Source organism: Neopelma chrysocephalum, unplaced genomic scaffold, assembly GCF_003984885.1.
Source record: "Neopelma chrysocephalum unplaced genomic scaffold, ASM398488v2 Primary Assembly neopelma1_26, whole genome shotgun sequence".
In the NCBI taxonomy this organism is placed as follows: domain Eukaryota; kingdom Metazoa; phylum Chordata; class Aves; order Passeriformes; family Pipridae; genus Neopelma; species Neopelma chrysocephalum.
This window is the reverse complement of record NW_020897695.1, coordinates 17,262,217-17,276,959: the sequence shown is the minus strand read 5'-3', so window position 1 is coordinate 17,276,959 and position 14,743 is coordinate 17,262,217. Positions and strand designations below refer to the sequence as shown.

Below are 14,743 nucleotides of genomic sequence, written 5' to 3'. Positions count from 1 at the left end.
TTTTTTTCCTTTTCCTTTTTTTCCTTTTCCTTTTTTTTCCTTTTCCTTTTTTTTCCTTTTCCTTTTTTTTCTTGTAACCCTACAAGGTTATTAGTGGAGGTCCTGTTGGGTTACTGCTGCAGATTATTGTAGTTTTTGACATGGCTTAGTATATTGTGTCTTAAATTGCAGTGGCTCCGTTAAACTCAGAAGCCGGTAGTATTATGTACACTAGCAGATGTAATTAACTGAAGAATATACTAAACCTATTTTTATTGTTGTATATGAGTTTTGAAAATGCTTCTTGAAATTTTAAACATTTATTGACTGTACAACATAGGTCTTGTGCACGTGCTTCATGCCTATATCGGTAGTGATCAATATTTAATAATGTGAGGAAATGGGAACAATGTTAATCCTATTTTACAGACTGTGAAAGTCATCACTGGAGGGTGTTTTGTATATTGGGAATATAAATTCTTTAAAAAAAGTTTGACCAATATAATGTTGAGTGTTCGCCCATATGGCATATGCTACAGGAAGAGTATAGGAAGCAGACTTCATGTATTATGTGTTCTTAGCAGTTGACAGTTTAAAGGTTTTGCATTCTGCATCCAACCTGTCATGTTAAACGACTGGTGCAGGTGTAGGGTACCACTCTGGAAAACTTTGAATTGCTTACTGTTGCCTGGATAGATTGTGGGAAGGACTATGCTATACTTGCTGTATTATCGTTCTGACATTCTTTCATAAACATCTTCCACTGTGACTAGACAAAATATTGGCACAGAGAAACTTTTAGTTTTGATTCACTGTGAGTGCTAGAATATACTCTAATGAAAACTAAGTTTACAGCTAAAGAATTTTATCAAGAATTAGGCTCTCTAGTTGGTGCTGTGCAAAACAAACGGCATCTATTTCAAAGGCATCGAAGTTGAAATGGTTGAGCCTGAATTTGCGGGGCAGTGGGTTATAATGCTCAGATCAAGAGAGTACAGTGTAGCATGTTAATGTTATGTTAAATGCTGTATGCAATTTACTTTTGCAGCATGGCTTAATGTACTCTTTGTCTCCCTGTGTGAATATAGGGACTCCTGTGCACGATACTCTCTTTTAATCCACCCTCCATCAGGTAGTGGAATGGGTCAGTTTTGTCGTAGCTTTGTCTGTGATACTCTTTTACATCAGAGTAAGACAGGGTTTCCACATTATCTGTGAAAGACTACCTCCTGTTGAACTTGTACCTCTACTGAAAAAATCCCTTTAGGCAGAAGTTCTGTCTGTCCTGCAAATCCGCCATAGTTACAAATGAGGTTCACAAGTTGTGTGTAGGATTTTTGTGCCCTTTTCCTTACCTTATGTGCCAACTTAAGAAACAAAACTATTAATTTGATTTATCTAATAGCTGTTTCTTCCTTTTTTTTTATAGATACTATGATCAACTGTGTTCAATTGAACCAAAGTTTCCATTCTCTGAAAATCAGGTAAGAAGACTTACCAAACCCATAAACTGAATCATGGCACCCACGATGTATGACTTCCAAGCCTGTACCTAATCCTCTACAGGGTACTTCTCTCAGACAAGGCATTTAATCTCTTTGAGCCTTGTTTTCCTAATCTCTGGTTATTTTCTAGCTGGTGCTTGCATATAGTCTATACTGAAACTTCCCGTCTAGTGGCCGTAACTGCCTTTGTATGGGTTCAGAAACATTTTGATTTTGGCTAGTGATCACTGTTGTCTAGGTCGGAAAGAGTTGTGCTGTGCTGATTCCTGTTTTTCCATAAGTCTATTTCGTACTATGTTCTAAAGGCTTTTTAAAACATAATTTCTATGGGATGGAATATGATCTTTGGTTTTTGAAGCACAGATGTTTCATTCACAACACCTAACAGAATAAGCCATGTAAGAGCTTAGCACTGTATTCCTGCCTCTGTATCTACAAATAACATAGTTTTTATATAGGTATGGTGTTCATTAGGGTTTGGGGTTTTTTTTCTGCCACATTTTTTTAGAATCCCGAACCTACAGGGAAATTCAGCTGAACTTCTGCCTATTGAAACCTTCCTCAGATGGAAACGAATAGATCTGTAGGCTCCTGTATATTGGTGGAAAAAGGTGTGGGTTTTCTTTGGGTGTGTTTAGAAATATGACAGAATTTATATTTCTTTCTGTATTAAATCGTATTTAAATGGTAATACTGTGATTAAAAGGAAAAATATCTTTCTGTCTTACAGGTTATAAGTAAGGGAATAATTTTAATACTGTTCTAACTTCTACATGAGTTTTGCGTGTAGCTGCATTCACTTGTAGCCAAGAACAGCACTTTGGTTTTCAGTGTGCAAATGTTTTGATGTGATGATCTGCAAACCCTGGGATAAGGAAAACTGGAAAACTTAGAGAGCAAGACCTGCCATATCTGTAAACTGTTCCATTCAAGGGAAGAAATAGTCAGTGGAAGCAGCAATGAACAGCTTGGGACCAGAACTTCCTTCACTAGCATTGCTGCTAGAGGAAAATACATTATCAAACAGTACCCTGTAGCTTCTGAAGTAATTCTCCCCAAGCACTTTAAACTGAGGATTTTTACTGTCTTTTCTGGTTTGATACCAGTTGCCTACCTGTTGATCAGCTGAATAAGGAATCAAATTGTGGAACTTGAAAGCAGATTCTATTAAGCATTTGCATTGTCTGTGGAATATATGCTGGAAGTATAAATAATACACACTGTTTTATTCTCTTTCCTGAGGGCAATTCCTGATAATGCTGCTATTGAATTCACTCGTAACAATGAGTGGATTTTGGTATTACAAAACAGATCCAAATAGGCTAGTAATTTGGAACAGTGGAAAATGCCTGGTTGGGTAGTTTCCTTAAAACTGTGACTATACCAGACCATCAGACTTATTGGGAAAGGAATGTCTTGGTTTGGAAACAAATTTATCTGTTGCTCAGAATGTGAACAGAACTGAAAGATAATTCTGAGAATTTCTGTCTTGTCTACTTGAAATGTTTTGAGCAAAACTAGCAGGAAGGAAAAAAGATAGAATATTTTTTTTTTAATAACTCTTGATTTTCTAAAACTTCCAGAATGTCTGTAATGCCACAAGTGAATGAAAAGTTTTATGCAATTCGAATGTAAGGGCTAAGTACATAAATTTGGGATATTTTAAGAAGATTTTGTATTTGATTTTAGAGGTAAAGATCTTTCTTTTTCTCAACTTTCAGGTCTGTGTAACATTTACCTGGAAAGATGCTTTTGATAAAGGATCACTTTTTGGAGGATCTGCCAAGTTGGGTATGTGAATATATCAAAAACTCAAGTATTAATGATACTAAACTGTTGAGAATATTTTTATATAGTTGAATTGTTAATAGTCTTTCTAGTATTTTCAACAGAGCTTTTCAATGAATTCCACTATATTAGTAATGAATTAATCACTTAAAATTGGTAATGAACAAATAGGCACCATGCAAAGAATTATTATAAAATTGAGATTTCATATTAGGTTCCCAGAGGCACAAAGAGATCTGCAGTCTGGTAGTAGCTGTACCGTCTCCTTCTCAGACTTTTTCTGGGAACAACCCCAATTGATATTAATCAAAATTATTCATGTTAACATTAAGATTCAGTAGTAAGTTTTTGGTAATTCAGCTTTTACTGGTCTAAAGTAGTACGATCGTTATGAAATGTGATTGTGAGTAAGTGAGTCCCCTCCAGAAGGGGAGTGTTGGTAGCTGGCTTGAGTAACCTAGCCCTGATACCACATTTTGTTCAAGAGAATAGAATGATTTGCCCATGTTCTGAAATTATTCTTCTATCACTTCTTTTAAAAATATTTTCATACAGATTTGAAAACTTGGAAAGAAAAAAAATTGTGTTTGTTTCCTGCAAACTTAAGGAGTTTGATTTGTTTTAGTCATATAGGGGCAATGCCGCTCTGCAAATTCAGGATCATTAAATGGATTTGGGACACTTGCTAATAGAGAAGTAAGAATGAATAATTTTGAGTTAAATGAGGAGCTGTTCAGTCATGTTTCATCATTCTTTAGTATTTCTATTTATACCTAAGTGTTCATCCTGACTAACATTACAAGACGAGCAGTGCAATTTTGAAGCTCTAGACAAAACCTGAAAAAAATGCTAGTGCTTACTCTGTTTTTATTTTTAAAGTTCTTGCATCCTTTCTATAGTTCTCTGTTAACAACCTCTGAAAGTTTTTGCAGTTTTCTATGTTCTGCATTCACCTGCTGAAGTTGTGCTTGTGTGAACTGTATGAGTATCAATACACCACGTTCGTACGCATATGCAAGTCTTTGCTTTCTTTTCTAACTATTCTAAGAAGCCCTTCGGGATAATTGGAGACCTTTGTGAAGATGATGTGGGTTTTTTCTCAGAATTTGGTTCATCCTGTCTTCTTTGGGGCTAACATTTAATGAGGATGGAACCTGTTTCATAGTAAAGTTCAGCATATTTAGTTATGACTTAAACATAGTTTGTGAATCACCAGAGATTTATAATAATTGTGAGGAAAAAAATCAGTAATCATAATGGTGATGATTCTCAGGATACCCTGAGAATTTGAATAAATATGATGTCACAGCAGCTTGAGAAAGCTTGCTTGTCTGCAGGTTAGTTATATGCTAGTCTAAATAATCTGTGAGGCAGATGGCCAGAGATTTATGTAGCAGTCCATGTGAAATATCAAAGAAATTCTTGACTGAGCTGTGAGTAATCCTTAGGTAACAGGCAATGGAATAAATTTTATTTTGAAACTTTAAAGCAGATCTTGGTGGAAAGACATTAACAAAAGAAGTCTTTTATTATATATCTTTACAATGATGTATCACAGTTTATCCAGATGCTATTATCCGGATTAACTACGCCATGTGTATATCTCTATTTCAGATCAGAATTAGCAGTGAGGTTTCCCAGTGTAAAGCAAAGTTTTCAGTTACTGAGGGAGCAAAATTCCTCTTGACTTCTAAGAGGAGGTGGTCCTGACTTCGGGTAGAAATTCAATGTAAAACTCCTGTAACTTCCATGGGAACAAGATGCAGGGATGTGACTTGAGAGTTCTGGCTCTTGCTGTGGTGGTGAACTTTTTGCTTCCCACCTTCCCCTGAATCCTAAGTCTGTATCACAGTGGTAGCTGACAGATACTGTGACTGCTTGGGAAGTGACCGAGTTCACAGCATGGCATGTAATCTGAAATATGTTGACTAAGTTAATAGGTAGTGCTATAAACAGATGAGTCTGTGGAATATCTGTATTGGTAAACAGCTGTTCTCACTGTAGTAAATCACACTTGAAGTGCAGTCCAGAGTATGAATTAATTCTGCATTTAAAGTAATTTTGCACTTCAGAAACTTTAAAGCCATATTTTCTTTCCTTTCTTGTGTTTTTTTAGTCTTTTCAATGTTGTTTAAGTTTACAAGATCTTATTTTTAGAAAAATTCTGGAAAATAAACTTCAGAAGAGACATAGCTAGATAAATGACTGTTATCTTCATGAGATACAGTGACTGTGCAACTCCACTCAGGGAAATAAAATAGGGAAAATGGCATGTCAGATTTATGCCTGCTTGTCTGAAAGTTGAGTGCAGGTCAGGGAGCTCTAACGGAGAAACTTCAGAGATGTGTTAAATGAATTTGTAGTGGTATAAAGAGGCTGGATGTTAGTGAAATGAAACAAATGTGCATCTTTAGTACGTTCATGTTTTAAGGATAACTGTACCAGGGTCTGTGAAACTGAAAATTCAGTAGTTGTCTCTTCTGTATTCTCCAAGAGTAGTGTCTACACTTTTTAACACCAGTAGGAGACTAATATCTGCAGTGTTTGGTTTTTCCATCACTTGCATATGGCAAATAAGCTTTTTAAAGCAATTAATATATTCAAAATGGTTCCTCTTCAGGTATTTCTAGTTCTAGAAGTGTTGGCTCCATCCTCTGGGGCTATGAAGTACTGCAGGAGTTGCATCCGGACAGGCTACACTGCTGTCTAGTGAGCTCAAGTTTTAATTAAATAAATCCATAAGTGTTTCAGTACATGCATAATGAAGATATTTTTCAGAATTTTCAGTCTAAGACAATAGCTTTGAGAATGAAAAATTCCCTATATTTCAATAGCTAGGAAGACAGACCATGTAAAAGTTTTTGTAATTGGACAGTTATGACAAAGTGATTAATGTGTGGAAATTCATATTTCAGATTATCTCTCAGTAACGCTTCAAGAACCAAAAAGCTGCACTCTACTTATAAAGACTTGAAAATTATATTGTGTAGATTTTCATGCTACTACTTTCATGCTTTAGACCACTTTCTGTAGTTCCTCACATGGAAACATTTTGTGGAAGTACTAAATTAGCCTATGTAAAGCCTTCAGAATGAAGATGACTTTGACTTTAAAAGTTCAGTATGATTGGGGTTTTGTTAGTTTGTTTTTGCTTGAAACTGTTGATACCTTTACAGATAATAGTAGTGTTGGCGTCAGCTGTAGGATGCTGGAGAACTGAAATTATTTTTTTAACAGTCGGGGTAACTGTCTATTTTGATTGCAGCTCTGGCAAGTTTGGGGTATGAGAAGACCTGTGTTTTGTTCAACTGCGGAGCATTGGCAAGCCAGATTGCAGCAGAACAGAATCTGGATAACGATGAAGGACTAAAAGCTGCAGCTAAGCACTATCAGGTAGAGAGGCTCCCTGCTTCTGCTTATGGATTCAGAACTAGTAATCTTAGAATGTCAAATAAGTATCTCTCAATTTTAAAACTATACATACCCATGCATAAATATATATATATGTATGTATTTTCCTGCTGTTAATTGCAAAGATGGATTGGTTATGTACCTGGTCACGTCTCATATTTTTTTACCAGATTTGGAGCATATAATTCTGTACGGTTCCCCATACTCCTTCCCTCAAGCATGTTGGTTAACTAATAACCTTCAGCTTAAGATTTAATAATTTTAGCTAGTAGAAGTTCTAGTTTTAACAAGTTATACAGTAATAATCTCTTCTTTATGGAATGCATTAGAATTTCCATGTTTTTATGCCTTTAGGTGTAATCAATATACCTTTATTTATACCCTGTCACGATAAGTGTCTCAGTGTAACTGGCTTCAAGAACAAGAGGTCACCAGGAACTGTTTTTAGTGGCTAAAAAATAAATGGGAGACCATATACCAAAGACTTTTTTTTTTGTATTTTTATATGTATTAAATTTGTAAGAGAGAAAATCTGAAAAAAATGAATGGTAATGTATTATTCTGTTTTACTTAGTTTGCGAGTGGTGCTTTTCAACACATTAAAGACACAGTTTTGTCAGCCTTGAATCGAGAACCTACAGTGGACATCTCTCCAGACACAGTTGGGACTCTCAGTCTTATTATGTTGGCTCAAGCCCAAGAAGTCTTTTTTTTGAAAGCAACAAGAGGTATATTTTAGTTTTTTGCTTGTCTATTTAAGTTCACATTACAACTTCCACTATTAAGAGTGTGTAAAGGGCCTTTCAGAAGTTTTTATTTTTGCCTTTACTGATTCTCCCCCTGCTCCTTGCAGGTAATGAAACACAAATTACAGATATTTCTTAAGAATTTTTCTAAGGTTCACCTGACAATGCAGTTGTCCCATCTGCCTTTTTATGTCCAAAACCATTAGTCTTCATCTTTACAGAGGATTTTGCTGGATTATATTTTTTCCATTCCCCTCTTGAGAACAAAAGAAATTATCTTAAAGATCTGAGAGTACTAGAAATGATGCATAAGAGGTTTTACAAGTACTCCCGTCCTCATCTGGGGAGTGATTTCATGAGAATTTAGAAAGGAATGACTGTGCTAGGAAACAAAGGAAATTTCCTAGGAGTTTGAGGGAAACAAATTCTGTTTGTTTGCTCCTACTTTTAACAGGGGAACTCTTTGACCAAATCTAACTTTTAGAATGCCCAGTTTATCCTGGAAAGGGAAATTCTACAAGCAGAACAAAAAATTATTTCCCTAATTGTTAAAGGTTGATTGTGAAATACTCATTCAGAGTCTGGCTATTTTAATACAACTGTTAGGAAACTTATGCTTCAAAGAATTTTCCTGTGAAACAGTACTATCTTTGATACAAGATCTCTTGCTGCTTTTCTCTCTCTATTTAGAAGAAGTTGTGCATCTAGAATTTACAGATATGTAAAAGTAGAACTAAGGACATAGAGGTCATATGTAATTGCCCACAAATGGCTCTCTCTCTCCCCACATCATTTGGAATACAGTGGAGGAAGACGAGTTATTTTAACTGGGATGTTTCTTGTTTTCACGGGGAAAATCACTGAAAATTCTTGTAGCCTTACCGCCTTTAGAGAATCTCAACAAGAAACTGTTGTCCTTCAGCCAGATGATAAATTATGTCTGTGTTCTTTATCATGTTGCTGGAAGTATTTTAGTCTCTGCCCTGAAATAAATTTGTATAACAAATGTCTGAAACTTTTCCCTCGTTTTGCATGACAAATAGTTTTTTCTGTCACCTTCTTGATTTCTTCTTTTCCAAAATGTGAAAAAGACAAAGCAAGTCTAATCCAAACGCCAGATGTGCCTGGTGAACTGTAGATTTTTGTGATTATTCCTAAGACCAGAAGTCTGGCAGTGCTTGAAGGACAGAAAGGTTAATAATCATCTGACTATGAAGGCTGTAGATTTTGCCAGATTTAGAGGTTCTTTTCCCTGGGGGGAAAGACGTTTTGGGAAGAATTGTGTTTGACAACATGATTACCTTCAAAAACCTGATTTCCTTTGAAGTTTGATCTCAAAACTGAAATTTAGTTTCTTGCTGCATTGACTATTTATCTTACTTGGAATTTTCTGTTTTTTCTCTCATGTGAGACAGTCCATTTATCAGCTTATGAGCTATAATGGTATTTCTGATAGAACTGAATTTATTTACAAGTTGAAAGAAAAAAGATGTGTTTGGCAAAAGCTAAATTGGTCAGTCAAATCTAACTCCCCTACATAACTACAGATTTTTTTTTTTATTATTTCTGAGCTATTCTTAATGTTTTCTTTAAATGTCTCTAAGTCTGCGCATGTTTGCTGTTCTGTCTCAAGGCTTGCATTGTAGCTGCAATATTTTAAAGATATGGGAATAAAAACTAAAGTGAAAAGTTGGATATTTTTTTCCTTTCTGATGGTGAAAGATATATTTTGAGCTGTCTGCGTGGACAAATGAATCTCCTCTAACATTTCCTTTGTTAATGGAAATGTAGTTAGTGTGCCGGTATTTTTTCTTTTTTTTTAATGCACAAGCTGTATGAAGGAAGATGCAACTACTGCACACTTGGTGGAGCTAGAAGGACAAGTTTCTTAGATTTTGTGTAAATTTTTTGTAGATTTTAGATTTTTTAGTTTTATTAAATATTTAGTGCACCAGACAGAAACATTCTAGCAAAGAAGTAAATTGATAGATCTCATGAGATCCTTTGTCTTAGTTTGTCATCTAAAACCTCTTCACAGTGAAAAGATCTTTCTGGCATACCTTAAACATGCTTACTTCATAGAAGGGAAATATATTATATCATAGCTTGTGCCTGAAACATTGTAAATAGATGTGTGAATATGCTGGTATGAACAGACCACTTAGGAATTATTTTGATTTAATTTTGGCAGATTAATTTCTGCAGAATTCCTAATCTCCCCGTATGTCCCCACTTAAGCTTATCAATCTGTCAGTACCTAAGAATCACCTGAGTCAGAGGATGCTCATTCAGCCCTTTAGAGTGGACGGCCTGTGTTTGCACTGATTGCCTACCTTCTTTTGGAAGGTTGAATTGCTAGTGCAGGCCAGAGGTTACCTTTATCTCCTTTATAAGAGGACCTATCTCCTGTATGAAAAAGAAGATAATGATTGTTGCAGAATGTTCCTATTTTAACTGTTTGGGCTTCAGGAACAGAGTGAGGATGTGAGGCAGGGAATACCACTGCTGCTAGGCACGTGCAGCTCTGATATGAAGTAATGGTGTTTTATGTCTAGGAAGGGTGTTTCTATATTTGCTGTAAGCTAACAGTGATGTGGACTGCAATGGAAAGGACCAGTCCCTTCTCCTCTTGTTGCAGTTTTTGCAAGTCCTGACATAGAATTGGGTTAGGAACAGATCCTGCTGAAAATAAACTGTGTTTTGCTTGCTAGATTTCAGGTAAATTCTTTGACTATGTCTGCACAAGTGCTTGTCCTGGCTCAAGGAAGGGCTTGGAACAAGCTGCCAGAGTTCAGTGTGGGATTGTTGTATCTTTTATTGGCAGCTTGCATTGATTTCAGGTGAAGTATCTCTCTTAATTCTGTATAAATGCCAGCAGCTGCCAAAAGATTTCTGGTACAACTGACTGAACCTTCAGCGTCATGATTGAAGTAGAAATTCTGGACACTGCTGCTGGATGTCAAGAAAAAAGACTGGGATCCCATCTTTGAGTTCTAATGTAAAGCTATACCCTTAAAATGCAGTTGTTGCTGTTTGAAGATGAACTAGTCATCTGTTCAGTTGTAAAAATTGATGATGATCTTAATTGTTCTTTGTTTTTTCTCCTCCTCCCCCCAGATAAAATGAAAGATGGTATCATAGCTAAACTAGCAAATCAAGCTGCAGATTACTATGGTGATGCTTACAAACAATGTCAATATAAAGATACTTTGCCCAAGGTTAGTAACTCATGGAAATAATGTGGGACCTATTGTTACTGTGAATAACTGTTATTGCTTACAATGTACTTGATGAAATACACTTAAAATATATCCTCAAGAAGAACTGACATATTGCTACAGTTAAGGAAAATGAACCTGTAATTTGAAAAAACTGAAAAATCTAGGGGGTAAAAGGTAGTGTGTTTTTTAAAATAAGTTAAATCTTATTACATGAAGTGTGTTTATTTGTAACACATTTCATTATACTGAACTTGAAATGTTTATGGTGGTATTTAGGGATGCATTCTTAGAACTTAATGCCTTACTTAATCTGTTTTCAAACTAACACTTTCTGTTGAGGCTTAACTGGCTTCTAGTCTCAATGTTTTTGTGTGAAATTTGCTCTCATGTTGAGTCCAGCATGAACACAGTGGTGCTGTTTGCTTACCTGCTAGTGAAAAACATGATTGGAAGTCAGTGTGTGTCCTCTGTCCTTCTGCCTGCCTCCTCCTCTTTCTCCACCCCAAACCAATCTTGATACTTGTAAATTATCCCATTTAGTCTTGATTGTTTGTTTGAATGCTATTGGTTTTGGAAGAGGTAGAAAGATCTCTTTTTCACGCTCTTAGAATATTTCTCACTTAGGTATTATGTTTATGATAATTTCTGAGAGGCAGTGAGGCCATTGCTTTATCTTTTGTTGTTGTGTACCTTTCTAAGCAGTAGATGTGCTCCCTGTTCCGGTTGCAAAGTAATCTCTCAATTGATTATTTCAAAGAATATAATAAGGTTTGCTGGTTAATACCAGCTCTGAGAACAGTTACTGTTTAGGAGTGTGACATAGAGGTTGATTTGGTGTGTCGAACTCCAGTTGCAAGGCCTCCCAGACAGCTTTCTCTTCCAAATTTACCCTTTTTTAATTTTATTTTTTTCATCTCTGGGGGAAAACATCACTCTGGTTTTCCAGTGCTCCTTGATTTAAGAAATAAAACAGTAAGGCCAAATCCTTCATCTAAGACCATGTCTGTACTGTGAACTGCAGCATAATGTTTTCTTCATGTCTTGGTTGATACTCCTGCAAAGATAAGTGCATTTATATAGAAGTCTAAAAATGACTTTTAATTTACCTGCCATGTCAGTTGTTATTGGTCCTCTTTAATTGTTCTTTCCTTTCATAACTGTAGAGTTACTTTCTCGATAAGGCCTGCTGCTGTATTAAGTGTAATTACTTTGTTTGATTAAAAAGAAATCAAAACAAAAAACTTCAGAGGACCTGTCTTTCCACTCACCTCTATTTCTTAAGAGCACTGTCTTGGCTTTGTCTTGGGGTTATTTGGGTGTTTTCTTGCAGCTGTCCTTTCTAATACATGCATGCGTTTCTAATCTCTGAAGTAAATGTTGTGACTTCATGGCTTGAATTTAAATTGTAGTTCATCTACAATAAAGGACAGTAAGAATTTTGCAACAGTGGCTTAAAAAAAATATTCAATCCATGCAAAGTCACATGGTCTCTGACATTTACCTCTAATGTTTTAACCTATCTAAACCATTAATTGGGTGATTCTAATTTCCTTTTCTTCTTCCTTTTTCTTCCTGCATCCCATGTTGTCTGTGGTGGTTAATGTGGTTGGACTTTCCCCTGGTCAGTATTTTTATTTCCAGGAGGTGTTTCCTGTTCTGGCTGCAAAGCACTGCATTATGCAGGCCAATGCAGAGTATCATCAATCTATTTTGGCAAAGCAGCAGAAGAAATTTGGTGAAGAAATTGGGAGGTTACAGGTGAGTAACTTGCTTTCTTTGAAAAATATGGAAAAGCTTCAAATCCTGAAAAGCTAACTCAAGTGTTCTAAAATTCAGTTAACTAAGAATGAAACTTACTCAGAAGTTGCAGAGCATGTTTATCATGTGAATCAAATTATTAGCAGCTGCATAGAGGAGAGGTATCTCTGTAGCTTTTACAAAGATGTATTTTAATGATTTTTGGACAGTCTGGTAGTGCTTGACTTGTTAAGTCTGTATTTTACATTTGCATAGGCTTCTTATCTGAGTATAGCTAATATGACAGATTTGTTAATAAATTTTCCTAATTAATGTTAGTAAAAAAAATTCCCCAAATAATAAAATTCTGTCTGGTCTGTACATAACTCCTTTGCTGCAATTCTGATTTAAATCTGAATAATATTTGAAAAACGTACCAACAATTCTATTTTTATTCTTAACAGGTTTTTACCTCTATATCTGGTTTCTAGAGGGACTCAGTTATAGATGTTGTAATGAGTAAGATCTTCTCATGTTTTAAGCACAACAGAGGAAAAATGGCTAAAATTAACCCCTTTCTTCAAGTCCCCTAAACCTTGAGAAAATAAATATGTGAAGTGCCACTTTGACTTATTTGTAGAATATCTATCTATTGGTATGCAGGAAAGTTGACAGACTTACATAAGGCTATAAGATGATCATGCTGACATTTTGTAAGTTACTGTTACACTTTTATCAACTGGGTGAAGGTTGGAGCTTGAAACTTCTTTTTGTATGCTTGTTATAACAATGAAGTGTCTATAACTTCTAATAGCAAGTTATTATGCTGCATTAGTACATGATATATGAAGCTGTATCTGTTACTTATTCTTGAGTTTTGAATCTGCCTAGCAGACCTCCTTTTCTAGGACTTTACTGTAATAGAATATTAATGTTTGTTTGGGTTTTTTTAGTGCTTACCCTGGACAAGTTTGGCTATATCAAATTTACTGTCATTGTTGAGTTGTATAGCAAATTAATTGTATCCATGATTTTTCTTCACATTGTGTTACAGGAAGTACCCCTTCATGTTGAGTAGTAGAGGTGTGGGGTTTTTTTTTCTTGTTTGTTTGTTTTTTGTGAAACCTGAGGGAAAATACTCCCTTATTACTTATTTTAGGACTGCTTTATGAACAGCACGTAGTCACAAGTTAAAACACAAGTGTTGTCTTAACTTTTAGCTTGCTGAATGTATTATTTATTATATCCTGTTCTCCACAGTGATTAAAATCCTGCTTCTGTAACTAATCTAAATTAGAGGTTTGGTACCCTTTTTTGAGTTTTTAAAAAATTCAGTTACTGTAAAGTAATCTCTCTTTTTATTTCCCATTTTAAAAGGTAGAATAATAATTGATTGAGAGGTGGGAGAGAGATGAATGTGTGGAGGTCAATAAACTAACACAATCCCAGTTTGGAGGCTAGAAACTGGAATGTTTTATTGGACTCACAAGTTCATATTTAAAGGGTGTAGGATCTACATATTCAACTATAGTTGTAACTATTACAGTTTATTACAAACAGGGGGTTTCAGGGAATGACGTAAGGGAAAAACCTGACTTATTCAATTTGGGGTTTTGACAGTGGTGACATCAGGAGAAAATCCAAGTTACACTTCTTGGGGTCTTAGGAATTACCTCATGGGGGAAAACCCACTTTCTCTTAGGGGGATTACATGGGGGGAACAGGTAACACAGAGGGAGAGATAAAACACAAAAGGTTCTCTGCACAGGTTTGTTGAGATCAGGGCATGGTTTCTCTGGGCTTGGGCAGGACATTCCAAACCCGTGACATCAATGGATCCTTGTCTGGACTCTAGATGGAAGTTTTTTCCCAGTCTCTGTGAGCCCAAGGCTTTTGTTTAAACCTGGCAGTTTTCTTTTTCTCATGTCCAAATTTTTGGAATCCAACATGAATGTAAATTCTTTCAAATTTAAAGTATGTATAGTCATAGAATATGCTGAGTTGGAAGGGACCCATCAGGATCATCGGGTGGCCCTCCTTTGTACACTCTCTAATAGTGTAATATCTTTTTCATATATGCTTTAATCCCGTTGGTTCTCCTCTCATTTTGTTTCTGGCAAATGCTAGTTAGAGTGTAGCATTGTATCAAACCAAAACTACTGTTGTGTGGCCTATGGCACAATGGAAAGTGTCAAAAAATCTCAGCAAACTTCAAATACACTTCACTTCTAATGTAGGTCAGGTTCCACTTCACAATCCCAAGAAGTCTGACTTTTTGAATTGTGAGTTTATGCAAATGTCAACTGAATTGGTTCTTAGTATTTTGGTTTTGCACATTCACAACACAAATGTTAAT

General features: G+C 35.7%; 1 protein-coding gene across 2 annotated transcripts in view; it reads left to right on the top strand.

The window, feature by feature from the left end:
• PDCD6IP (programmed cell death 6 interacting protein) overlaps positions 1 to 14,743 on the top strand; it is a 35,735-nt gene that overhangs the window by 5,692 nt on the left and 15,300 nt on the right. Inside the window, exons 2-7 of one of the 2 annotated variants that reach the window (XM_027675725.1) lie at positions 1,409 to 1,463; positions 3,206 to 3,275; positions 6,538 to 6,665; positions 7,258 to 7,411; positions 10,547 to 10,647; positions 12,292 to 12,408. In XM_027675725.1, coding sequence (XP_027531526.1) covers positions 1,409 to 1,463; positions 3,206 to 3,275; positions 6,538 to 6,665; positions 7,258 to 7,411; positions 10,547 to 10,647; positions 12,292 to 12,408 — 625 coding nt within the window. Of the gene's footprint in view, positions 1 to 1,408; positions 1,464 to 3,205; positions 3,276 to 6,537; positions 6,666 to 7,257; positions 7,412 to 10,546; positions 10,648 to 12,276; positions 12,409 to 14,743 lie in introns of both variants that reach the window. The other variant, XM_027675724.1, reaches the window with a different exon arrangement.